General features: G+C 41.0%; 1 protein-coding gene and 1 long non-coding RNA gene across 2 annotated transcripts in view; one reads left to right on the top strand and one right to left on the bottom strand.

The window, feature by feature from the left end:
- stag1a (STAG1 cohesin complex component a) overlaps positions 1–27,553 on the top strand; it is a 49,972-nt gene that overhangs the window by 9,664 nt on the left and 12,755 nt on the right. Inside the window, exons 2-17 of the mRNA XM_078276785.1 lie at positions 18,256–18,475; positions 18,860–18,980; positions 19,232–19,387; positions 19,647–19,743; positions 19,886–19,962; positions 22,179–22,383; positions 23,136–23,287; positions 23,529–23,602; positions 23,865–23,988; positions 24,163–24,261; positions 24,412–24,491; positions 24,899–25,006; positions 25,513–25,627; positions 26,007–26,124; positions 26,622–26,725; positions 27,371–27,463. Coding sequence (XP_078132911.1) covers positions 18,447–18,475; positions 18,860–18,980; positions 19,232–19,387; positions 19,647–19,743; positions 19,886–19,962; positions 22,179–22,383; positions 23,136–23,287; positions 23,529–23,602; positions 23,865–23,988; positions 24,163–24,261; positions 24,412–24,491; positions 24,899–25,006; positions 25,513–25,627; positions 26,007–26,124; positions 26,622–26,725; positions 27,371–27,463 — 1,752 coding nt within the window. The 5' untranslated portion in view covers positions 18,256–18,446. The remainder of the gene's footprint in view (positions 1–18,255; positions 18,476–18,859; positions 18,981–19,231; positions 19,388–19,646; positions 19,744–19,885; positions 19,963–22,178; positions 22,384–23,135; positions 23,288–23,528; positions 23,603–23,864; positions 23,989–24,162; positions 24,262–24,411; positions 24,492–24,898; positions 25,007–25,512; positions 25,628–26,006; positions 26,125–26,621; positions 26,726–27,370; positions 27,464–27,553) is intronic.
- On the bottom strand, positions 1,420–12,966 carry LOC144535278 (uncharacterized). The gene is made up of 3 exons (XR_013503651.1): positions 12,849–12,966; positions 2,606–2,741; positions 1,420–2,167 (listed from the first exon to the last, which is right to left on the bottom strand). It is a non-coding gene; the product is annotated as an uncharacterized LOC144535278 (long non-coding RNA).

The raw sequence follows: 27,553 nt of genomic DNA, 5'->3' as shown, positions 1-27,553 counted from the left end.
GTGTCTGTTTATGAGTGTGTCCTCCCTCTTTCTCCCCCTCTATTAGAAGTGAACATGAAGCTGAAAATGTGGGCCAAGGTGAGAGAGGGAGCCCAGACAGATGAGAGAATGAACAAATGTCTTTTTCTTTTTCCACCCCACTCTCTCTCCTGCTGCTCTCCCCCTCTGTGTTGCTGTCACACTTTCTCCCCCTCTTTCCCCGCTCCTTACCCCCTCCTCCCATTTACCCCCTCGCTCCCTTCTAACCCCCCACCACCACCACCTCTTCTCCCGGCTCCATTTTGCGTCAGCTGCAGCTGAGCAGGCAGCCATTGCGCAAAGAGGTGGAGAAACATTGCTTGTTCTCTGCCTTATCTCTTTTATGCCATTCCATTGCCTTGCCCTTTTTTTCCTATGATCTATTTATCCTTTATTCACAAGAGGTAGTTCTCAAGAGATTAGGGGGGGGGGGAAAATCTATTTTTCAACAGAGATCCTATCAGTTTGTGCAGTTCACACAGCATCCCTCCCCTCCCCTTCTCTTTGCGAAGATCAAGCTTTGTGTTCTGCAGAGATCTAGCATACAGTAGTTTGTGGCAATAACAGATGGCTGTGTGTGTGCGTGTGTGTGCAGCAACATGACTATGTGTTTGACTGTGACTCTCCGTGTCGGATGGGTAATCGACTGTGTGACATAATCATAATCTGGTTAAACCAGACGGCCACAGTCGACCTCGAGGCTCTTCCAAGTTATACGGCCAAGGCTCTTTGGTCACAGTATGTATAGAGGCTGGCAGCATGATAAAGTACAATTATTGTCTTGGTGGTTCAGCTCGTAGCGGTGGCCCAGAGGGACCGATTGTGGTTCAAGCTCACAGCTCAGGCTCTGGTTGGCCTTTTATTGTGGAGAGGTTTGGGAGCTTTCTGATTCCTAATCTTCTTTCTTTGTAGCAGTTTAGAGTTGTATGACGTTCCTTTGCAGATTTGTTTTGACTTTTATTATAAATCAGGACTTGAAATTCCGCACTCATTGGAAGGAAAAAGATTAAATAATCCAGAGGTGGAAAACATTTTCTCACACCTCAATTCCTAACATGGGATCAAATTAACTAGGGGCTCACTAGGGCTGCAAATGATTATTTTAATCATCGGATAATCTGCTGATTACTTTTTGGATTGTTTGGTCTATGAAAATATAACAAAAAGCCAAGACAAAATTTCCAACAGTGCAAGCTGACATAATTAGTTCTATTATCTACTTACATAGCAACATGTTTTGCTGAACATAGTGAAACAGCAGCTAAAGAGTCAGATATTTCCCTGAGTAGTTGGAGGAGACCAAAATAGAGCTAAAACAGAGTGAATATTGGACGTTCCTCAAATAGACACAAACACAACTCCAAACGAATGCTAACGTTGCTCCGCATCTGCTGCATGTGTAAACAAATGACTGTTTGCTAGCAGGTTAGCCATGTCAACATCAACTTATAGTGATAATATATCAATAGAGACTCTGAATAGGGGTGTGAGTCTTCACTGGTCTCACGATTTGATTACGTTTATCCTATCAACGAATCGATTCGATATCCCGATGCGTCCCCTCCTCAATATTATTATTTATTGCTACACATGGTTTTCATCAACAAATTCAAGCAGTCAGATGTATATGAACTCCCCTTTGTATTGTATCTGCTTTTAAAAAACACACTTCCTGAATGTAGCAGAGTCTACAGCAGACAAAAGTCAACAACAACAAAAAAGCAGCGATCGGAACATTAACAAGTAACATCAGTAGGCTATAATAGATTATGGTCTGTCACCGCATTAATGGAGAATTGTCCAAGTCCGCGTAGCGATGCATCGATGCAATGATTAATTTCAACACCCCTATCTCTGAAGCCCCCCAAAAAACCTGTATTGCAGCTTTAAATTGCTTTTTTTGGGTCCAAAACTCAAATATATTCAGTTTACTATCATAGGAAAGACGGCCGAAACAGCAAGTTGTCACATTTGAGTAGTTGGAATTTATGGAATGTTTGCTTAAAAACATGGCTAAACAATCATGGATCTAAATGGTTGCCAATGAATTCAATTTAAGTGGTGAAACATGTGCATCCTTATTTTTCCTCTCTGGAAGTCAAACACCTCCAGATCCAATGACACATTCTCCACCTCTGTCGTCTTACATCTGGTCAAGGAAGGAACAAATTCAGTGTTACATATTTGCCAGGGATGAGGAGCTAACAGAATGTATTTGTGGCAGCAGAGTGATTTCAGTAGCAGAAAATACTGTCTTTAACAGGAAGACTGTCCAGTTTATATGAGGCACCCTTATGCTAAACACTGTTGTAGTGTAGTTGATGCCGTGCTGGTGGCCATCAGTAAACTGTGCACAATATAATTTAAAAGCAGTTTGGATGACCACCTATGGCTGACATAATCACCCATCCCTATGTCTGCCTTGTATGATTTTTAACTACAGGTTTTTGAATTATGCAGAAGTGAAGGGCACGTATTTCAATTATTATTCTTCTGGGGTTGTAAAGGCGTTGACATAAGGCCGTAGTACTGGAGTCCGGACTCAAGGCACTTTTTTATTGTCTCAAACTAGTCTTGGGGTGCTTACCCACTGCTGTTACCCGCTCTACTCGGCTCGGCCGCAGTGCCCCGTCCTCCATTTTCCATTGCAGATTTAGTACCGCCTCATGCGTGGGGCCAGAGTGGCTGGTCGTCATTGCGCCGCCGCAGGAAACTGCCGTGACCTAACGCGACACACACACAGAACATCGAAGGTGTGTTGTTTTTGATTCTCTGCATGTGGCTGTTGCCACAGCCAGAATAAACATTTTGTTTTAAAAGAAGCTGGAGGCAGCAAAAAAACAGTGCTGGCTAAACTATTTAAGATTGGCGGGTTTGTTCAGGACACCCCCGTCTGTCACTAGCAATGATGACGCAGTGATTGGTGACGATTGTCTCTGACCAATCAGTAGTCTGCAGGTTTTCACGTCACCTTTTGGTATCAACTCAGCTCGCTTGGAACCTCGATGGAGGTGATACTGAAAAAAGTACCTGTTAGCAGGTAACAGGGACCTTTTTTCATAATGGAAAACCAAACTAGGCGAGTAGAGTTGAGGCGAGTCGAGCCGGTACCATGTAATGGAAAAACGCCATTGGACTTTGATACTTGGTATTTGGACTCGGACTTGACTCGCCAAATAGTCTAGTTGGTCTCGACCGAGTCCAGCTCTATGCTTTTGTTCTAAAGTAACTTCCTCCTTCAAAACAAAACCGTTGATGAAGCGTGCTTCAGAAAACAGGTATTAGTTTTTAATTCAAAATCCATCTAGAACAGGCGTTGAGATTGGATATTCCTCAATCATTTTCATTTTGGCCACATACACAATGTCAGCGAGCACTTTGTACTATGAATTCTTCAGGACAAGTAGTAAGTTCAAGAATGGGAATATTTCCATTTTATATTTTAAGTAAATAATATGGCCTAATTTAATTCTATAGTGTGTTACTCTGCACTCGCTTTTTGATCATTACAAATAATAAAGCAAAATGATCATCTTAAAGTAGAAGATATACTGTCTCTCACATCACATATATATAAACAGATAAGTGAGTGGTCTTGCAGAGATCTTTCTGTCTCGGTATTGACTCTCTCTCATTTGGACTCGGTCTTAAATCGGTCTCGACTAGTCCTGGTCTTGGATTTGTCTTGGACTCGACAAAGGTGGATTTGACTACAGCCCTGCGTTGACATCACTGCCATTTAATACGAGCCGGCACATGCTAGATTGAATGCATCATCAGACCAAATTGGAGCTCTCCCAGCTCTGCCTTTTTGCAGTTGACAGGACTTAGCTAATTTAACACAGAACCCTGATGAGAAAATCACGAGGCATCATGCAGTTTACGTTGAGAAGTGCATATGAGTTAAAGCTATTGCAAGTACGTGATGTAAAGCCTTTGGTCTTCTGAGTCACAAGAACACCTCAACTTCCTGTTTGTTGTTGGTTCTTGGGGCAGCGTGTACGGATCATGCAGGTTACTGCCTGCTGTCGTCCTCTTCTGTTCTGTTTCAGGCAGATCACTTTTGTCCGCTCCTCCAGCCTATCTCTACTTGTTTGGTCTAGATCTGTCTTGACATTTCTTCCTGCCTCTTTGCCTTTATCTCAAATGTTTTGCGCTGACTAGCAGACATTTTATCTGAAGAAAGTCAGAATTGAATGCCATCAGATTAATTTAAAGGCTGCAGCAGCTCAAGATGAAGCATACAAATGCACGTCTTATACCGCCTTCTAAGATCACTGTGATAAATGTAGTATCGCAATCATTGTCTTGTATGCACACAATCTGTTTCATAAAGGAAGCACTGTGAAAGGGCCAATTTTAAGGCGTAAGATCAATCTTCTCGTATAAGAGCAGTCTATTTAACACTATTTTCCCCTTGCGGTGCGACCAGGACAAAAGAGGTTAAAACCCCTCTTACATTAATAATCAGATTAACAGTCTCTCCATGTGTTTTCAGTGTTAATTCACGCCAACTGTGTGGCCGATTAAATGAATATCTGGCAAAACATTACATGCAGCATGTGAGCAAAGAGGAATTAACTCAACTTGAATGCCCTGTCCTTCAATGCTCGTGCACTGTTGTATGTCTGAATGACAACATGCCATCACTTCAACAGATAGATGATAATAGTGAGGATGAATCATTTCATTTTGGTTAACATACATGAAAGAAACTATTATTTCCCACAGTTCGCCATCGTACCGAACCGAAAAAGGAATAGGCTGAAGCCAAGGCTTATTGTTGCCTATCCTATCCCATAATCCTTATAAAATCACCCAGAAATCCCAACAAAACTAAATGAAACCAAGTACTTGAGTACAATCCTAGTAATACATTTTACAATTTACATTTCATTCAAATGACTTCATAACTGTTAATTAATTTAGATTTTAAAGCTTTTTTGAAACTCAACAAAGGCATACACATTTTCAACTCATCACTAAGTTTAATTAGATGAAGCCAGCAATGTTACGTACTCCGTGTCTACAGGAAGTTGTGGTGCTTGTGAACACCAGCAGCTGATCTCCTTACAGCGGGATGGCCTCAAGGCTCTACCTGACAAAATGACTTGAGCCGGTCTTAAAGACTCCAGTCCAGTCTGTAAATGAACAACTGCCCGCAGTCAGTTTGCTTCATTTGCACTGTGAAATGTATGATAATTAAATAACGGTACGACTCTGGTTATAATTAGTGTACGCCATACCCTGTTTTTTGCTATGTCATTTGATAGATCTTTTGCATAGTCTAGTGTCTTTCTCTGGTTTGAATCTAAACTCATGCTCCTAAAAGTGCTCCTCTTGTGTCTTTTCCGAACACTTCACTAAATAGGCCTTGTGTTAAGTACTGTGTTTATTCATCACCATGAAAAAGGACTCTGCTCTATCTGTGTTGTTCATCTTTCTTTGTAGAATGAATAACACGTTTCCTGCAGACTGCCACGCCTTTCAGACATTACCCAATCAATACGAATCATGTAGCCCTAATGTCAGGCCGTTGGAGAAATCAGGTTGCTGTGAACCATAAAGGCTTTAATCACAGTATTATCTGTATCTGATTTTTCCCAGTTGCTAGGTGCATGCCAACATACTGCTTGACTTTTCGAATGAGTGAATCGTCAGTATTTGTTCCTCTTTATGACTTCCCCCCCCTTCTTCTCTAATGTTATTTTGCAGATCTGAACTGTGTGAAAAAGTCAGTCAGATGCAAGCATGTGGAGTAAGCGCTACCCTTCTGATGCAGCAGGACTCCTGGCTGAAGCATTTTCAGTAAAATACAGAGTTGGTGGAGCATGAAAGAGCTGGGGTGAAATATGAAATATTGAAAGTCGGCATGTTTTACTAATCGTACCGTTGCATGGACCTCGTTGGCCCCGCAGCCCCAGAATGTTAAAACTGAGCGGCTTATTCCAAGTTGAACTGCTGACTGGATGTTGGCCACTCGCCATAATGTTGTGTAAAACAGAAAAGTCCTCTGATTGACCAGTTTCCCTCCAGTGTTATGTGATTACAGACACTATACTACTACATTTAATTATGGAAGTACATCATACATCAGTTACAACCACTGTTGCCATTCACTGTACTGCTAAGCAATTCCTGTGAGTGCTTCTCCTTTTAATTATATTTGCGTAGCAGCTTACAGCTTCTCAGTGAGTCTTACGGGCATAATGCATACGACCTTGGCCAGTTTATTGAATCAAATCCAAAATAACGGATCTGAGTGTAGCTGTCAGAAGCTGTCAGAAAAAATATCTTTTAAACCTGCCACTGGCACAGACGCATCGTTTGGTTACATAGGCTGCTTGATGTAATTAATCATCGCCAATCGGCCATTGCAGTAAATTTCGCACAATTACTCATGACTAGAGCTATTGTACATCTGTCCTTTTTTTTAAACAACTAAATTGCGTCTGTAAAGTATCACAAAGTACCTAGTTTCGCACTGCGACCTTCCTCCACAGTGCTGCGGAGGAAGGTCTGGCTAGTCCACACAATATTCCTGGATAGGAGAAAAAAGTGCTCTGGTTTATTGGCATTTCTTTAAACCAATCACAGTAGTCTTAGACGGCGCTAAGCCCCAGACGCAGCAACGGTGCCTCTGCAAAATTGCCTCTGGAAGGAACTTGTTTTGGTGGAACACGTGTAACGTTCGAGGATTGTTTTACTCGTGCAGCAGAAAACTCCGATTGGACAGATAGTCTAGCTAGCTGTCTGGATTTACCCTGCAGAGATCTGAGGAGCAGTTAACCATAGTCCTCAGAAATCGACAGGAGTTTAAAATGGCAACTCAAAGAAAGCGGAAGGTAACGGACATCCGGCTGAAAATGAGGGACATCCGGCAGAACTTCCCGCGGCACCGGAACTATCCCGTAAATGAAATGTCGTCCACATAGACTACAAAGTACCAAACTGAATTATTGAATAGATGATTCTAGATTGATTCTTGATTCTTTGTCGATGCATAGATGTTTGATTCAATTTTAATAAAAATTTACATCTTTGTCCTGTAATTGGTGGATATCATTTTCCCACGTATTGTTTGATTAAGTAGTAGCCTATATACAGTAAAAGTAAAAAGGGGACATCTGTTAGGTGTTTTTTTTTTTGCTGAATTTTGCTAGCAAGAGATAAGTAATAACAAATAAAAAAAAGAATTAAAAAAAATCAAAAGAATAGTTGTGTAAAGCGAAATAACGACAGATGTTATGCCAAATGTGTTGCAAGTAAAGATCTGAGTTCACACAAAGTATTATAAAACAACAGGTAATTACTAGAGTAAGCTGTGAGGAAACTGGCTCTTTCTGAATTCTTCTCCAGCTCAGAACTACGCATGCAGCAGTCTGACTGGCTATTTGTCTTACTATCAGCTGCTGTGATGTACTTTACAACTCATGCTGAAGATGTCTGGAGGGTTTAGACATTTACATACATTCATTTCAAGGTTTCTCCTTTGTGGCATTTGTAGGAAACCGCTAATTCAGCTCTGACAGACATCATCAATCCATTTAAGGATCGTTTTATGCACACTCTGCTTAAGATTAGGCCTTCAGTCTAACTCAAAAAACACTTAGCCTACATTATTATACAGTCAAAGGGGTCAATGCACAGTATGAAGCATTTGCTGAGTTCTCGGTGCTCTCAGGACACCGTCTGAAGGATTGACTCTTTCGTTTTCCAGTCATGGGATTACCCTTCAGGCCAGCAGGTCCACCAAGAATCAAGTTAATTAAAGCCATTTAAATCCATCCAGGTTAAACTAGTCCGCCACCCTCGAGCGCCCAGCTTTCACCCCTGGCACTGCTGCAGTACTCTTCAGGGATAAACCACAGATGAGTGAAAAGCAGAGGCACCTCACTCTGCCTCTTGCTCCTTACATCATCTTAACACTGTCATAAAGTGTGGTGGTAAAAGGATATCGACGAGACCACAGTGTGCCGGCGAGGACGGGAGATAACGCAGCATGGTTTACAGTTCCAGATAACAGCTGAGACTGATGTGGGTCAAATTCTCCACAAGCCAAAAGCGTTAAGATGAATCGTTTTACAGAAAATAATGAAAGTTGTAAATGGCCTGATGAGCAGAACATTACTTAATTTTAGGTCTATATTGGGCATGTTGCTACGGAAACCGACCTTGCAAGGTCCAGTGCTTTGCAGGGGTTTACAACAGCTTTTAATATTTGATTCTGTGAAATTATTGCACAAGCCACTTTTAAATGTAGCCACACAGAGAAAGAAACGAGGTGTGAACTTAATCTACTTCAGCTTGAGCTCAATGTAACATCAGCTCAGCAAGTCAGCAGCTATATAGTGTGACAAAGTTAAGCAGCTTCAGTGTGTGCCAGCTAGTCAGAGCTTGTGCTGAGTCTATGGCTGTAATATAAAGAGAGAATAATATCACCCAGTGCCTTCTAGCTGAATTTTTTTCAGTCCGGCTCTACTAAGTCCATAACTTGAGTTATGGACTTGGACAACAGTTCATTTAGTAATATAGTGGCTTTTACTCTTATCTAGCTTTTGTTTCCTTTTAAGAAAATGAATTTCTAGAGAGGCAAATTGTGGGTCTATGAGAAAATCTGGAGGCCATTTGACCGGTTTGTAAAAGGAGACATAGGGGAGCTGCTACTGTGATACTGTCATATAATTTGCTTTTTGTTTTTTGATTGTTGTAGTACGGCAGAGGTTGAGAGAGAAATTAAGAGACCCAGGTTGAGTTAATGTCCTGATTTTCCCGACAGACTCTTGGAAATGCTGCCAAGGAGATGATAAATTGTTCTGAAATGGGTCATGCGGGAAACAGATCATCATTGTCATATAATTACTATCTATCTTTTGGCTCTTGAAGCTATCAAGTCCATTCCTGCAAAAATCCTGACATGTAAGAGTAGAGCTGCAGCGATTAGTCAATTAATCGAAAAATAATTGCCAACTATTTTGATAATCGATAAGGCTAATCCTTAAAGTAATGTTTCATGCAAAAAAAGCTGTTTTCAGCCTCTCAAATATGGAATTTTCTGTTTTTATATTACGTAAAACTGAATATCTTTGTGTTTTGGACAAAATACTTTTTAAGACATCATTTTGGACTTTGAGAAACTGGGATGGACATTTTTCAGCATTTTCTGCCATTTTATAGACCATTGATTAATCGAGAAAATAATCGTCGGATTAGTCGATAACGAAAATAAACGTTAGTTGCAGTGCAGCCCCATTTAATTGTACTCAACATCTTACCCTGCTACCCAGAAGCTTGGATACATTCAATTTGGTCTTAGGGAAAGTAACTGGACCTGGGTGACAGCCCCCTCCCTCTGGAACTCCCCTACCCATACACATTCGTGACTGGGCTGACCTCGACACATTCAAACCACAAAGGGTCTTTGAGTACTTTAAAAAGCGCTGTATAAATAAAATGTATTATTAAAAATAATTATGACTTCCTTCCATGCCCTTACAAATTACACTTTGTGCTTCTTCAGTTTCAAGTTTCTAAGCAGAATTAAGATTTTAGCAAATCTTACTGAAATGTCTGTTTAGCTGCTCATTTTGCTAGTCGTGTGTGTTTTCTTGCATTTGTAATGAGAGAGTTGAGAGTCCTCTTGACAACCTTTCCTCTTGTGGAGCTTGGATCTCCTTGTGCTTTCACCAGCAGCACACTTTGAAGTGTTGTGCCGGCTACTTACCTAAGGCGACACAAACACTGTAAAAACGAGCTAATTATTTACTGTAGCATAATTAACATGACAAGAAAGGCATTGACTTGCAAACAGCTGGCGACTGTTTGACAAACCCCACTGCGAGCCTTCTTCTCTGTGTGGCCTTTACACGCCAGCGCAGTGAATCAAATTAATATTACTTAGTGGATTTTACAGCATGAGGATACATTCATCTCTGCCAGGTTGTGTTGAGTTGTTTGTATTTCCTTCTCACAAGTCATTTCCATATAAATGGCCAAAAAGGATTGTTTTTCAATTATTTGTTGATTTTTTTTTTCTACTTTGTACTGTCCTAATCCCATTTTATAATTTACATATTCCTCTGATAGGTAGCCCTGTGCGAAGTGTTAACCTAATACCCAGCTTTACTCACCAGTGTACAATAGCACTGCTGTCTCAAATCCTGAAATATTGACTGAGACAGAAATAGCACTCAAGTCTTGATTGGCTATATTGATGGCAGCACATTTGGACGGTATCTGAGTAACCATCCATTTTTTTTAAAAAGTCTACAGTCTTTTTCCTTCCTGATGTTATTAGTCGTGAATCCAGTCTTGTGGTTTTCCATCTAAAAACATAGTCCACGGTGTGAAGCAGGGGCTTTCTTACACTCCGTCTCTAGAGATAATGGCCAATTATAGCAGATGTTTTTCAGCTGATAGTTGTCGTGTGTGTGTGTGTGTGCGCTGAGTTTTCAGGGGAAAAAATAACCGCCTGTAAAATGTATCTTTGTGGTGCTCTAAAATCTTTAAATAATTAAAGGGAAAGTATTAAAAATACCAAGTGAACCTCGGTGTCCAAGATGTGCTTCAAATATTGTATGTCATATCCACATGTTCTGTGTGCACAATATCATGGCATTTGCAATATTGTAGCATTTATGTGGAGGTAGGAAAAGTGCCGAGCCCCCATTGCTACTGGCATCTACCTGAAGTGTCACCATTACGAGTGATGTTGAATCATTGCCAGCTGCAGTAGCACTGTAGTGTGTGATTGACCCTGCACTCTCTGATCTCCCTGTAGAAGGGGGGAGAGGTTTCTTTTTGGGCATCAGTGAAATAACGCATAACAATAAGCTGTACCATCTTCACTGTTGCCATAATGGTGTAGCTGTTTAAGTTTAGAGCTGTAAAGATGTGTTAAATAGTTTAGTGCAGGGTGTTAGTAAAAGTGTGTTTCCTTTATGAGATTGCTGTTGTTTCTATGTTTGCCTTGAGTAGTATTTTAAACGATAAAGCCAGATCATTCTACATTCTCTTTTATAGTTAAAGGGCTTGAAGTGACCATGGAAGACATTTGCTTTGGTGAGAGGCACTTTGTAAAACCAGATTTATGCTTTTCTGTCAAGGTGTTTTGGCTGTCTCACCCTAGAAGCCTCTGGCACTAGAATTGATTTATTACTCTGAATTTCATCTGCCGATTGTGACATTACCGCTGCCTCACTAGCTGGATGTGTCAGGTTGTGTCACGCATTCACTATACCCAATGTTATTCTGTTTCTCTATAATTAGCTCAGTGATATAGCCTGATGACAGAAGTTTGTCTCTGGAAATAGTTTTGCCTGCTAGCCAATGTGTCTATACCTGCTACAATGGAGACTATTGCAATGCAGTCATTATATAGCCAAAGTAATCCTGTTTCTTTACTTCACTTTGTAATAGTGACACTGATGGCGTCGAGACTTTCCACTGGAAGTGGCTTTGCAAGATCACAAAATACTCATTTGTGCAGCGCCACTGAAGTAACAATTACTGAGCCTTTTTTCAAGTTGCTTTGTTGTCTGCACTGTCCTACCAATAACTTTTTTCCTTCTGGTGGCACCTATTGAGCCGGTTCTTGTAGCCACCGAAACACCCTGATGCAGAAAAACGGTGTGACTCAGAAAACACTACTGTGTTGAAAGAACACAAAGTGCTGCGTTCATGGGAGCTGTTGTTTTAGGTACTGGTGAAACAATGATATGCATTCCAGAAAGGCCGGTTTGAATAGAGGCAATAGTTTTAAGGCCTTTTAGATACCAAAGCATTGCACAACGGTTTATAATACTAAAAGAATGGATAACAACTCTACAAAGATGTTAAAGTGACCAATTTTTCCATTATACCATGTACGCCGTCGATTGGCCAGCGCAGGGCCTCGGTAGATGGAGTTGGTTACATTGCGTTCAGGCAAAAGTTGGACCATGTTAAACGGTTTTGCAGGCAGACACTGCGTTTTTTTCCCTTGAAGCCATCTGTTTTAACACCCTTGCATTTGAACGCAGCCTTCAGGTTGGACTTTCAGTCTAGAGTCCAGATCGGGCCGAATTCTTCTGTCCAAGCCCGACAGGCATCAAGAGATTTATGTCCGAGCCCGACCCAAGCCGGACCCCGTTAAAATCTCGTTTTTTTCCCCTCATACTAATGACACATGTACATTTGTTTGTGTGGAAAGCTTTTATTGAGCAACTGTAGAAAGGCATTCGGAAATGTCAACAGATGAGCGCATCAGCGCACACGGGGCAACAAGCTCACGTTGATAAACTGTTAAAATGTTCAATGTGTTAACCTTCACTGCTTGCTTCGTTTCCGACTGTGATCAGAACACCAGGGGAGACTCGGTACCTCCAGTTATAACATGAATAACTCTGCTCCGGTCGCATTTACACGTCTGCTCCTCTTTCTCTATCTCCCTTCTGACCAGCTTCCACATAGACACATACACACACAGACACATGAGCTCTCTTAAAGGAGCCGCAGCACCATTTTACACCCAATGTCTTATCACGCTGATGTGACCGAGCCCGGCCCGAACCCGACCATAATTTCTAAATATCTGTCCGAATCCATGCCTTATTTCAGTCTAGTCAAACCAAATTCTGACCTGAAGGTTTTGAGATAAAGATTTGTTAGCGTGCACATTGGTCTGAGAAGTCAGCAGTTAGGGACTTCTTAATATATTAGTGCTTTTTTTTAATTTATTTTTTTATTTTACACTTTTACCCATACTTTTATTCCTCCACATATTATGTTACTATACGGTTATGAGGTTGAGATTTGTTGTAAAGTTGTAGCGAAATCATAGTCTGGCTTACCGGCTGTACAGTGCGGTCCCCTTCTGCTATCTCCGTCATTTATCTTGTAAGGGCGCCGCCGCTGCATCCGGGGCTTAGCGCCGCCCAAGACGATTGTGATTGGTTTAAAGAAATCCAAACAACCCAGAGCATTTTTTCCCCCCCCTGTACCAGAATGTTGTCGTGCAGCCATACCTGACAGAGCACTGAGGATAAGTATGGCAATGCAAGACCAGCAGAATTATGAATGGAATTAAATGGTGTGTCTATAATGTGTGTATGTGTATAAGGAAGGAAACACCAGGCTAATTTTAGTTAGCTATGTGACAGATGTATGAGATCATCAACAGAGTTCTCTTAGGGAGAGAGAAACAAATCTGAAAACAACTTTCAGCAGGTGTCCTGTCTCCACTCAGCCAATCAAATATGCCGTCACAGCCGGGCTTATGACCCACACCAGTTGCTATAGCAACGCCGGCCTGCCTCCCAGAGAACATGACATGCATGTTAAGTGGTTTTCAGATGCTCGCTCGTTGTCTCTCTGTCTTGTTCTCTTTAAGTAGACGCGCACACACACACACACACACACACACACACACAGGATAAAGTGACTCGGCAGACCAGAGATAGTTATCATAAGTGTTTGCATAACCCCTCGGTGTGTCTATTTAAGCACGAGTGGCTACAGTTACATGCTGAATCACTAAATTAATTTCCTACAACTTTTAAACAAATTGCTACACAAAGGTTTTGTGTATAAAATACAACTCCACTGACTTGACATACCGTATGTGTACATAGTGCAGCATTTTAGCAGACAAAGATGAGCATTTCCTCAACGATATAAACATTTTACTGTTCTTTAACATCAGAGCAAAGTAAACTGCCTTTTCTTCTGCCACATTTTTTAGGGATTTTAAGAAGCTTCCCAACACCTTTGTCGAAGCATAACAACCTGCACACCACACTATTTGCTCCAGACAGAGAAGTCTTTATTACAGTTTATATGGTTATTGGCTCCTTATGTTCCCCATAAATGCTCTCTCTGTTTAAAGTGGCTACATGACTAAACTACTGCACTGTAGTTTATTTTATTTAGGGATTATTAGGTTCAGCCCAGGTGAAGTTTCTGAATATTTTTATTAGAGCTCAAACTCCCCTGATCATTTTTTACACTCTTTAGAGGTCTTTTACACCTACTGGAATGTCAGGGCAAATGTTTTGAAATGCGTCAAATAGAGAAGCTGCCCTCCAACCAGCCGTGCAACTGTCCGCACTCCTATTGCCACAACTCCCCTGCTGGCTGGGTGTGTATTTGTGTTTTAGGTGCACATTAATTAGTGAGAACATTTCTTTCAGTACAAGACAACATATTAGCTATTAGTCTGGTACTATTTCATATAAATATTGAACTTTTCAAACTTTTATGCTGTATTTCAAGGCATTTGGGATATCCATACTGTGCTTGCTTTGCATTGAGCAACTGTGTCACTGGTCAGAGCCCACGATGCAGGTGCTGCACGAGTGGTTTCAGTATGACAGGATGCATTGCATTGGTAAGATCTGTGGCTTTTCTAATGGCATTTAAGATTGCTTCGCTAGCTCACACAAACTGCAACCCACACGGGAGCCGCCCACTTTGAGCTACGTTTGGGCTCTTCAGAAACTACCACGTCCATATTTTATACAGCAGTGTTTTTGCAATACACATAAAGCGCTGCTAAATTATTACCGCCGCGGCTTCAGAATTTTATGAAATGTCATGAAGTCGTAATCACACTACTCTGAAGAGCTGTCTGCTCCACTGAAGTCAAGCGAACAGCCGTCACTTACATCATTCAAATTCATTATTCTGCTTGGGCAGTAACTGTTGATATTTTTAAGATTGGGATGGATTTATTAGGAGTATTTGTTTTCATTCATGCCTTTAGAGTAAATGGCACTGAACTGAGAAAGGGTGAGAGAGGTGTAAAGTGAGTACAGTTGGCAGCTTCTTTGTAACTTCTTCTATCCTTTCCTCCAAAATTCAGGAACAGTTCAGCAGACTCTCTGCAAATTATTCATAGCCTCCTGTTGAGGCTGCTACAATCTGTGTGTGTGCATGTTTGTGCGAGTGTGAGAAAGCCAGAGAGAGTGCCAGTGTGTCGAGGAAATGAGAAAAAGCCAATGTGCGTTGAGGATTATTTAGTTGTTGGTCGATAATGGATCAGGCAGGCTCCCAGTTCTCACACACACACACTTTGCCTCTTCCTCTGAGAAACAAACGTGATGTAAGAGTTGATTCAAATGAAGTTGGCTTCTGTCGGAGAAAGATAATCTAATGATGATGATGAAAGGCATGCAGGGGAATGTTAGGGTGAAATATAAGAGCAAGCAGCTGAGATATAGCCTAACAGTCTGTGAAGTACAGAGGGATGATGGTGGAGGGTTAGCAGTTGGGATAGTGGTGAAATGAGCAGCCCTTCCTCCATTGTTTAGTGCTCTATTGGTCATCTAAAGCTGCACGACTGTGGCTTTAATCCAGCTACTTCCCTACGTTTTGTGATTGCTTATTATTAATTAGTTATAAAGTAGTGCTGATTACCAGTCTCAAGTGTCTCAAGGAATTGAAGAAGCAATATCATTTCACTGTGCTTATGGTGTCATGCATCTACATCTTGATTATTTTCAGCTAACTAAGTGTTTTAGTGGGATTAATCTGCAAATTAAAACCACTCAAGATGATTAGACAAGACTAAATGAGGTGATAATTCATTAACACCAGCATCTTTGGTCGCTGTCCTGTCAATTACAGCCAGATTTACAGTCATTCACTTCCCACTTCACAGCAAGTGTAACATCTTTCCATCATTGTTGGGTTTTTTTGACGGGATTCTGTGCCGACCCTCGGGCGTTTCGTAGGTGTCCTTGTCTCCACATTGTTTATCATTACTGTTGATTTTTAATTTGTTTAAATCACATCCCTGTGTCCCAGTTTGAATTACATTCTTCAGTGTGTTTGTACTGTATCTGGGCCCTTGGCCTTAATGGGTATTAGTACAAAACAGTACAATACAACAGTACAGTACAAAACAGCCAGGATGAGGCAAATTAGTCTCCCCTAGGCTACCTATATATAGGTTCTGTGGGTACTGTAAAACTGGTCTCTCCAGTACAATTGTTACAAGTTTTTTTAAGCAGGGATGGGATTTTTGTGTGCTTGTGTAGGTGTAATATCTCTCAGATGTAGCGTTTTAATTCTTAAATTCAGTCTTAAACATTTGATTTGAATGAGATGAGAAATAAGGGCAGTCATATCGTGTATAGTATTATGTTAATGGTTGTTTTACTTTATTTGAGATGTTTGCCATAATAAGTGAGATCTTGTTCTTCATTCTAAAAAATAGAGAAAAAAGTTGTTCAGTGTAAGCTGCTGTGCGCAAAGCTTTTTTCTCTTTACCTATTTACATCTGTGTTGATGAAACTTGCAAGCAGCCTGTGTGTGACTACATTTTAGGAGTTCATATTCCTTTTATTCTAGTATTCTATGTTACGTTTCACTGTTTCTCTTCCATACTTTTAAGTACTGCCCTTTTACCCTGATCACATGCCAGCATCTAAATGAAGTTTTGCACCTAAGACGTTTACATCACATACAATTGAATTGAGTTTCAACATAGTTTGGGCTATGTTTGCCCGGGGGCAACAACATCTCCATGTTACATATAAAGATTTTAAAAAGCAGGTGGATTTGTCATCTTTATTGTTGCAAGTTCAGCCCTGTTCATCCAAGTTTTTGAATGCTGTTCCACAGACGTCCAGGATTATTTCCTTCACCATTTATATGTGCAACCAGATTAGTATCTTCCTCCTATGCATCCATCCTATATCCTTATGTAGGTTTAATGTCTTTGCAGCAGGAATATCAAGTGTCAAAATCGATCAGAAGCTCAAGTGCATGCAAGCGGGTCAAATCCCAGCCTCTTAACAGCCTTCTGCCTCTGATTTTATGAAATAATATTACAACCAACTTAACACCACACAGGAGTACTACCTTTAAACATAGGCTCTGTAGTTGTAACAATTGAAATCCTTTGTTCACCTGGAGTCTCCTTCTCACAGTCTTGTTCAGATGACAGTCTGTGTGCGAACACTTAGCCAGAAAGAGATCTCTCTCTCTCTCTCTCGCTCTCGCTCTCGCTCTCGCTCTCTCTCTCTCTCTCTCTCTCTCTGTTTGTGTGTGTGTGTCAGGGGGCTCTCCTGCCCATGCTATTCCTCAGTACAAAAACTGTGTGGAAGATTGTATTTAAATACACACTCTCTTAGCCTGCCCCCTACTGTTGCCCAGACCTACTTTCAAACACACACATATACACTCACACACACTCTGGGGGAAATAGACCCTTAAAACACTTTGTAGGTGAACAGAACTGGACAGGAAGTGAGCTGTGAGTTAAATGAGTGTTGGGTGATTTTTCTAAACCCACTTTCCCCAGTTAACACTCAATTAAGCAGTTTGAAGATTGACTTTGGCCAGAGGACTTTGTGGATCATACTGCCTCTTGTGGTTAAGAGTGGTATCGCTCCTCATCTGCTCTTTGCTCTCATTAGCATATGAACAGGTCAAAAATAATGTTATAGTTAACTTAGCCGACTGAATTGCAAGGCATTTTGACATTGTTTCATTGAGTTTGCATCATTTGTGTCACCTGGCAATTTTCACAACTCATAAAAAGATTTCTGGAAATCATATTTATCTCAAGCCTTTCTCTAACAAAGACTGTTTCTCATTTTCATTTATTTATTTTTTTTACCAGAGGACATTAAGTAATAGCACTTCTCTGCCTTCTGTATAATTTTACTTTCAAAAGTTTCTAATGGTGTAATATCACACTTTAAGCCGATCTTACTCTTCATTTAATACAGGAAGCCTACTTACAGTAGTTTATGTGCTATGGTAAAATTTCTAACAATGTTCAGGGGTAATTCTGAAATAGTTTTGTAACAACGACACTCCTGTGTACAAATCCTCACTACATGCCCCACAATATTTTGCTGTTGTAGTTCTAAAAGTGGCCAGTTGGTGTCCTCCTCTCCCCATGTTCACCTCCACAGGCTGAGTAAAAGAGTGAACTCTCTCTCTCTGCTTTCACTGACATTTTACAATTGCAACACTTCGGACACTGAGCCTTCACACATCAAATAAACTGCCCCATGTTAACCAATGTTAAAAACCATGTAGAGCATGTGTCACAGTTTTTATTATCGGTTATTTGAGGCGATCACTTCATTACCTCTTTAATAACTTACCTTTAATATCTACATCCGATTTCTGTTTGTGCACACGCTTAGCTATAGCTGCAACAGGTCCTCTCTATCACTTATGGTTGTTACTGGCTTGAAATGTATGTTTTAATAATTATGTTCTCCCTTTCTCTGTCTTTTCCAGGAGCTGAAGAGAGTTAGGTGCCAGCAAGTTGAGTGCAGTCCGTCCTGGAGCCTCTCCTCCCCGCCCTTCCAGAACTTCCCCCCCAACCGAGCTGCTGTCTTGTGCCTCCATCTTTGAACCTGAAACACACTCAGTCCTGAAGACGCACATTAACAGAGCTACACACCCCATCGCCAGCCCCACTAACCAGGATGATCACCTCGGAGCTCCCTGTCCTACAGTGAGTGAAACACACAATTCAGAGAAAAAGAAATTGCATGCATTTCACAGTACAGCAGGGGGAAAACAAGCTTTAAAATACTTCCAAAGTGATGCTCTTTGTACTGTAGATCAGAGTTATTTCAGTGGATGTTACTGGTAACCCCTCTCTGGCCCCGAATGAACCTGGTACTTAAACCTTTGTTTAAAATTGTGAATGACTCACATTTGTGTCTACATAAACATATATGATCATTGCACAGTATGTGAAAACACAAGTGAGTGTGTCGATGTTTATACCTCAATTAAACAAATACTTAGGTAGGGTAGGTTTGTTTTTCATAGTTTTACATAAAGTGTAGTAGCTTTCGTATGCATACAAGTCTTTTGTGTTTCGTGCTTTCAGGGACTCATCCAATGAGTCTGGGGCAACAGACGCAGTGGGCTTAAGTATGAGCATGAGTGAGATTGAAGATCCAGAGGTGAAAGGCAAGAAGAAGAGAGGGAGGCCTGGAAAACAAGCCCCGGTACGATTCTGTGTCAGTGGAGTGCGTGTTAAGAAAGAGGAAATGAGTGAGAGAAGCCTGGTTAACAATCAGACTTTATATGCGTCTCTCTGTTTTTGTGTTTGTAATTGTACGAGCGAGTGCATGCAGTGTATGTATGTATGTATGTATGTATGTATGTCTATGTTTGTGTATGTTTATGTTTCTCGTGTGAATGTGTTTGGGTGTTCTTTTTTTCCTCCCTGTGTTATTGACATCTCCGTCCCCTACAGACGACCAATAAAAAGCCTCGGAAGACACCGGCAGAAAAAGCCGTGGGCGTAGCAAGAGGGCGCGGGAAAGCCAATGGCGTGGCTCAACATAATGGAGACGGCGGAGACCCCGTCACTCTGTTTGAAGTGGTCAAACTCGGCAAGAGTGCCATGCAGGTGAGTAAATCAAGTTGTGTTTTTCATTTTTAGAAGTATCCATACTCAACATGTAAACTTGTAAAATACATGCATTATTCAATCAAATATATTCAGTTGTTTCTGCTTATATCTCACACAATGTTTCTTTTTAAAAACGTGTTGCACTCAGGTTTCTCCTTTGGGGGAGCTCATGTCAGTCCCCTGTATTATGGTTGTTAATGCTCTATCTGTGTGTGTGTGTGTGTGTGTGTGTGTGTGTGTGTGTGTGTGTGTGTAGTCTGTGGTGGATGAGTGGATTGAGTCGTATAAACAGGACAGAGACTTGGCGCTGCTGGACCTCATCAATTTTTTCATCCAGTGCTCAGGGTGCAAAGGTAAGACTAGTGAAACCACTGCAACGTAGTTCAACCACAACAATCATTCCCTGATATCCGTTGTTTTGTGTACACGTGTCAAACAACTGGAATACCAAAGGTGAATTTGATTTAAATCCTGTCGTCATTGTTCCGTAACCAGGCACTGTGAGGATTGAGATGTTCAGGAACATGCAGAACGCAGAGATCATCCGCAAGATGACCGAAGAGTTTGATGAGGTAACTGTCTGCTTCAGTCAGAGAGTAATTGATGTTCAAGTGAAATTGTTGTCTTGTAGTTGGCTGCGAGGATGTATTGCTGTATTTATTTGACAATTATTTTGGTCAATATTGAAATCACGATTATTTAACACGAATACTCATTGACTTTTGGAAAGATGTTGCATTTATTGCACTTAAAGAAATGTGAAAACGTGAAAAACACCTTGATGGTGAAATGCCCCTTAATACTTTTCCCGTTGAACTTTTTGAATTCCCCTTCAGAACACAAGACAAAATAAGAGTTTACTGCCAAAATGTAATGTGCAAAAATAATTGTTTGTCTCGATAACAAACAATTATGGTCGTTAGGAGCCGAAATCGCGATCAAAATTTGATTCATTGCACAGCCCTACTGTTTATAGAAGCTGTGTGTACAGTGTGTGCTCTTCTCAGGTTCTGGTTATAGCAAGAATAATCCTCCACAGGATAATGAATGGATTCAAATGGATTTTATTTTTATGTTTCTTTTTATATTCAATGTAAAGCTGTGTTCAGATAGGGAAACAGCGATCTGGCAATTTGCTGCAGGGTAGTCCGGCGGTGCGGGAGTGTCACAAATGGCCCATTTGCCTGTTGTCCTGTTATTCTTTAACCCCCCAACGTAGCACAAGTAGACTTTACATTTCACAATTACTGTTTTCCGTCAAATCGTTTTATAGATCTCAATGTTTTCGACTGCACTTGAAGGCAGCTTCATTTCACAGAACAGAGAGAGAGAGAGAAAAGAGACGAGCGAGGGCTTTAATGTTGCAGAAAACGTTCAGCTATTACACAAACTCCCGGGCAGTTCAGTGCTTGTGTTTCGTTTTTTCCTCCTCATAGTGTTGTAAAACTTTCTTGTGGCGGCGATAAAGGCAGTGATGTTTCCTGTTTTACTGTACGGGACTCTCACACCGCCTCAAACCATAGCTCAAAACACACCGACAAGTCTGATCGCCGGATACATGATTGGCCACCACAGCGTGACGTGGGGTTGCGTTTCTAAGTTGAGTCCGTCTCAACTTTTTGTCGCAGGCCCACTGCGTTTTTTTTGCGTGTTCCCCCCCACCCCCCGCAGCGAACCCCGCCACAGTCTAAATGCACTACCCCCATTCAAAATGAATGGAAAGACCTGCAATTTTGCCAAACCGTCTGACGGACGACGCAGGTTGTGTGAGTGCGAATGAAGAACAGAAAATAACAAAATATAAAAATCACTCTGACCTCTCACATCAGTTTTTACTTTATTCCATTACCAGATTCTCACCAGCTGACACATTTTTTGACAGAATCAAGAATAACAAACAAATGGCAGTGGTTAAACCGATAAAAGGGGGTCGGGTCTCCTTCATTGGTAACAAATGTGTTCTTAACTTCACCCAGAAAATCCTAGCAAGCAGCCAGAATAAAATAAAACAAAACAAGAGTCCATGTCACTGAAAACATGTCCCTCAGCATACACTCATCTGTGTCACGGCTATGACAACCAGTGGTTTAATCGCAGCAAAAAATCCAACTGTTTCAAGACACAAATCTGATGTGGGCACTTGTAAATTATAAACCTGTTATCAGCTTCAGAAACAGTGTCGGTCAGGGGTCCACAGAATAAGTGTTACAATAAAACAAAATGTTTTAAACATATAATGTGATCTTTGTGTGCCCAAGTGTGGTGATGATTACAAGTGAACTGACCCCTGCCGAACAACCCTAGTTAAGTTTCTGGTTGACGGACAAACTGTATGCTGCCTGATGTCAAAGCTCACTTTTTTTAAGCCAAGGACCCCTTAAGTGAAAGAGAGACGGATCAGGGACCCCCTGCTACATGTATAAAATGACGTTGCATATTAAACTGGGCCTACAGTAACGTGTGCCTATCATCAATGTTGTTTTTTCACAAATCTGCTGATTGATATTTGCTAATAATATGTTGGATTCATGTTAAGACATTTTCATTTTTGAATAAACTTTCAACAAATAACAGTAACTCTGAGGAACCCCTAGGGGTCCAGGACCCCCTGTTGAAGAACTCTGGTCTAGATAATAAAATTCTGAGCAGAAGAGGGCCAATATCTCTTTAAAGCAACTCAGACACCGAAGTGAATGATTCGATAGTCTTTTGCAGTACATTGACTTGAACCAGATCATCCTGATAGACGATAATGAAGTCTCTTTGATCACTATGTTTCTGTCAACAGGACAGCGGGGATTATCCTCTCACCATGCCAGGGCCCTTGTGGAAGAAGTTCCGCTACAACTTCTGCGAGTTTATCAGCGTTTTGATCCGCCAGTGTCAGTACAGCATCATCTACGACGAGTACATGATGGACACGGTGATCTCCCTCCTCACCGGGCTCTCGGACTCTCAAGTGCGAGCCTTCAGACACACCTCCACATTAGCAGGTAATGACATCAGCTTTCTTAAGGACCGTTCTTATCATAACAATAAGCACAGCACGTTGCTAAACAGTATTTAAGTGAGTCACAGACACCTCCCCATGGTTCCGGCAGTAAATGATAACACCACTAATGTTTTTTTTTTTTGGTAGCATCTTACAAGTGGCAGGTAATGATAATAAATAAAGTTCCAAGTGTAAAGAGGATAAAGCAGTAACGAAACAAGATTAACCACCTGTAGAAATGCCACCCGTCAATTATGAAGTTGTTTGATTTGAGGAACCATACAGTATATTGTCACGTATGTGTGACAACAGCATTCCCTGTTACATCTTCATGCTTTTGATATACCATATTTGCATACATTTTTTTTTTACTATTTTCATACTATTTTATTTGACACAATAAAAATAAAAATAAAAAGATTTGCTGTGATTCCTACGCTTGTGTGCAGGTAAGACAGACAATGTCACATAAAAAATGTATTTCTCAATATGTATGTGGTTTACAGTTACTATGTATAGTATATCTAGTATTATGGTTATTATTTCATCTTCATTTTTGTCAGAGTAAGCGGTGATGACAAATGGTGGGGTTAAGGGGGGGAGGGGATGTGTTCATGCTGTGAGCTGTATGTTCTTGGGTTTTTGTTATAAATCAGACTAAAAACTGTTAACCTTAAAAAAAAAAAAAAAATGTATTCCCTGCTTGGAAAACGTATAGCTGAGCCTAATATGTGCCTTTTTGTCTCTGCATAGCGATGAAGCTGATGACAGCGCTGGTGAACGTGGCGCTGAACCTGAGCATTCACCAGGACAACACCCAGAGACAGTACGAGGCCGAGAGGAACAAGATAGCCGGCAAACGAGCCAATGAGAAGCTGGAGCTGCTGCTGCAGAAGAGGAAGGAGGTTGGCTGCTGTTTGATGTGACTTTTCGGATTTGATAGATATCAGAAAGCTTTTTATGCAGAATTTTCATGCATAGAGCTGGGATTTTTGCTCAACTCAGTGTATTGTGATGTGCTCTATTAATTAGGAATAACAGCTATTATCACTGTTTAGCTTGTCGGGATTTTCCGCTGTATATCAAAATGTTTGTAAAATTGACCTGTCCACAGACTGTCTTGCCTAAAACGTTTTCTCTTTGCAGCTTCAGGAAAACCAAGATGAAATAGAGAATATGATGAACTCCATTTTCAAGGGAATCTTTGTGCATCGCTACAGGTACACTTTGTGCATGTTGTTGGTGATTTAATTATTGCTATTTGTAATTTTGTAGAAGGCAATGTTACTTCAGTTGATTGTAGTGATGCTTACCAGCCGCCCACTGCCAGTCCTAATGACCACAGACATTGATAATATTGATAATTAACAATCAGACAGCGCCGGGCTGATTTTAATTAAATGTTGTCTGTCCGAGCAGTTCAGAGTCTTGTTTGTCACAATACTAATAATGATGATGGTGATTGTACTCTTTATTTTCTAGGGATGCAATTGCTGAAATCCGAGCCATCTGTATCGAGGAGATAGGAGTGTGGATGAAGATGTACAGCGATGCTTTTCTTAACGATAGTTACCTTAAATATGTTGGTTGGACACTACACGATAGGGTGAGCACACAGTCATACCACCTCCTGACTGTTTTGTTGTTGTCTCACATTTCTTCAAGACTTGAAGATGTTTTTAAAATTGATTTCAATGGGGCTGATGATGTTTACACAAAGACAGAATGGTAAACCTTTAGCCCACCAGAATCTGATTTTTACTGTCTCCCTATTTTTCAGCAAGGAGAGGTGCGTCTGAAGTGCCTGAAGGCTCTGCAGAACCTGTACACAAACAGAGAACTGTTCCCCAAGTTAGAGCTGTTCACTAACCGCTTCAAGGTAAAACCCGCAAGAATGAACATAAGAATCCTGACTGGTTTGAAGATATTCAACAGTATGACTAAGTAATGCTTAGATTTTATGATTTCTGTCGCCTTTCTGCTTATTTACTCCAGTTCTTTCCCCGTTCACATATATGTGTTTTGACAGGACCGTATCGTATCGATGACGCTGGATAAGGAGTATGATGTGGCTGTGGAGGCCATCCGACTGGTCACACTCATCCTGCAGTAAGTAACTTCAATGCTTATTCATGCCTACACTTCATTCATAATGGGTCTTAATCACATAACTGTCAAGTCATTAAAAGTGCACATGTTTGGGGTCATGGAGTCAATATTGTAGACATGATGCTTCAGAGCGGGATGGGGACGGACAGAGCACTGAGCTTTGACATCCAGAAACTTAACTAGGGTTGTTCTGCAGGGTCAGTTCACTTGTAATCATCTTTGTTGTTCGGACAGACCTGCCCCCACTGCTAAAAAAAATCCTAAAGGAAACACTGCGAAGCTTAAAAAAGTTCTACATCATTATTTTTTTATTCTTAAACTCCCTCATTTTTGCTGAGGAGACACTCCATTTTTGAACGTTTGAATCTTTTGTGTTAAGTGTAACTCATTGTGATTATCTGTTGCAGGGGCAGTGAAGACGCCTTGTCCAATGAGGACTGTGAGAATGTGTACCACCTGGTTTACTCTGCACACCGACCGGTGGCAGTTGCTGCTGGAGAGTTCCTGCACAGGAAGTTAGTCCGTCCTGATGTCTCTCCTAATTTACCCTAAAATAATTCTGACTTGAAATAATGTTGAGCTTTACTTTTAGTTGGATCTTGGGTGGGGTGGGGGGGCATATTGACACATATTTTGTTAAAGGCAAAATATGTGTCAAACCATTCTGAATGAAGTATTGTGGTGCTACAGAGACGTCCCGGCCTACAAATCCTATCCAACAGACTAAAGAAAGAAAGAAAGAAAGAAAGAAAGAGAATCTTTGCGAACATTTATTATTTTTCAATGAAAATGAGAACAATGGTACAAAAATGATCATTCCCTCCAAAATCGTCAATCATATCGCAATATCAGTCAAAATAATCGCAGTTAGATGTACTCATATTGTGCAACCCTAGTTTTGAATGTCTTATCTTATTTGCCTCTATTACTGTCTTTCCTCTTTTTCAATCTCTGCTTCTGTCTATTCACCTTTTCTTCATTTCTCTCTCCCAATCACGCTTTGTCTCTCCCTGTGTGTCAGATTGTTCAGTCGTCATGACCCACAGGCAGAGGAAGCGCTGGCTAAGCGCAGAGGGAGGAGCAGTCCCAACGGGAATCTAATCCGCATGCTGGTGCTCTTCTTCCTGGAGAGTGAGGTAACGCATGATTCACGCTTACAGAGTACAAAAGGTACTTTATTTTTATGATAAAAAACCTTTGCCGTTTTTAAATAGTATATTGATATTATATCCTTTTGATGTGGTGGAGTATGGTAAAAACCCTGAAACTGTCACATTTGCATCATTGGAGACTCTAATAATGAGAAAAGGAATCATCCTCAGGACCTGTCCTGCTTCACAGTGACAATTAAGTAAATAATATTACACATTTGAGTCCCTCGATTGCTTGATGACATTTCACTCTGCTAATACGAAATGTCACCATCTTTGTAGTTGATAAAAAAAGTTGTGGATTTCAGCGGTAAGATTTGACACAATGCCTGCAAAACCTGATTGTGTGTGTGTGTGTGTGTAGCTCCACGAGCATGCAGCCTACCTGGTGGACTCATTGTGGGAAAGCTCTCAGGAGCTGCTGAAAGACTGGGAGTGTATGACTGAACTTCTGCTGGAGGAGGCCGTGCAGGGAGAGGAGGGTAAGACACACACTGTTACTGTTCTCTCTTTAAGCCTATGAAATAGATTTAGGTCACTTGTCAGGACAACATCTCAGCAAAAAAAAAAAAATTCTTGTTCATCAAAATCAGAATACTTTATTGATCCCCTCAGGGAAGCTGTTCAGTTGCAGTAGCTCACACTCATATTCAAGCTAAAAATAAGAGTAAGAAAAGAGCGAGTCAATAATTGTATAAAGTAACGTAAAGTAACATAGCTATAGTGCAAAAAAATAAAAACGTTAAGTAAAAGTAAAGTTAGGTTAAAAAAATGATGTTGCTTGTAGTGCAGTGAAACTCATTGAAACTATCTCTTTTGAATCCCTCTCTCTGTTTCTGACCTTTGCTGACAATCTGATGCTCCCTTTTGTTTCTCTCTCTCCTCTTTGTATCCGTCTCTCTCTCTCTCTCTCTCTCTCTCTCTCTCTCTCTCTCTCTCTCTCTCTCTCTCTCTCTCTCCTTCTGTCTTGTCCCTGCAGTGTTGTCAGACAGACAGGAGAGCGCTCTGATCGAGCTGATGGTGTGCACCATCCGACAGGCAGCAGAGGCGCACCCACCTGTTGGCAGAGGCACCGGCAAACGGGTAGGTCAAGGATACACTCTATATTTTGAGCATTCGTTGTACACGAGTTGAGTAGAAGTGAGACTGATGTGATGAGAGAGCAGCTGGATGCTATTAGATACCGTGTAGAGAACTCATTTGTCTGAATTTAGATGTGGCAGTCGTAATTTGCCAATTTTCAAAGATAAGAGAAGATAAGATAACACTTTATTGTCCGTAGGCAATAAAGAGATATTTCCATGACTATGTTACAAGACCATGCCCACCGTTTGACAGGGGATCAAGTTGACGAGTATCCGTTTGTCGTGGGTTTGACAATGAGAGAAACGATCCAAAGCGTTAAAAAAAATGTGTCACTAAAAATATCAAAGAGTTAACCAGTCTTGCTAAGTTTGTCAAAAATAACAACTGAACAGAGTGTGCTTGTTTGCTCATTTGTTTATTTATGGATTTACTTATGTATTGTCAGCCAGGAACAGTGTCCTTGGCAGATTTCTGGGTTGCGGGCAGCCGTAGCAAAAGCAGATTTTTTTTCTACACATGAATAACTCTCCCGGTCATAATCTAAGGACATGATATTACCTCTGAACACAAAATCACAGTTGTATTGCCCTTTTTTCTACCTAGTGCTACATTTGACCTTAAGTTTTGTGTCTGCTTGTCCAGGTGCTGACAGCAAAGGAGAGGAAGACCCAGATAGACGACAAGAACAAACTGACAGAGCACTTCATCATGGCTCTGCCCATGCTTCTGTCCAAGGTAAGAGCTTCCTGAAGTCCAGCCTGCAGTCTGCTCAGGGCCAGCAACGGAGAGGCCAGTGACACTGATTAATGAGTGGGCTGAGTGACT

Source organism: Sander vitreus, chromosome 20 (assembly GCF_031162955.1).
Source record: "Sander vitreus isolate 19-12246 chromosome 20, sanVit1, whole genome shotgun sequence".
NCBI lineage: Eukaryota > Metazoa > Chordata > Actinopteri > Perciformes > Percidae > Sander > Sander vitreus.
The sequence above is the reverse complement of the archived record's forward strand: the minus strand, read 5'-3'. Positions and strand labels throughout refer to the sequence as shown.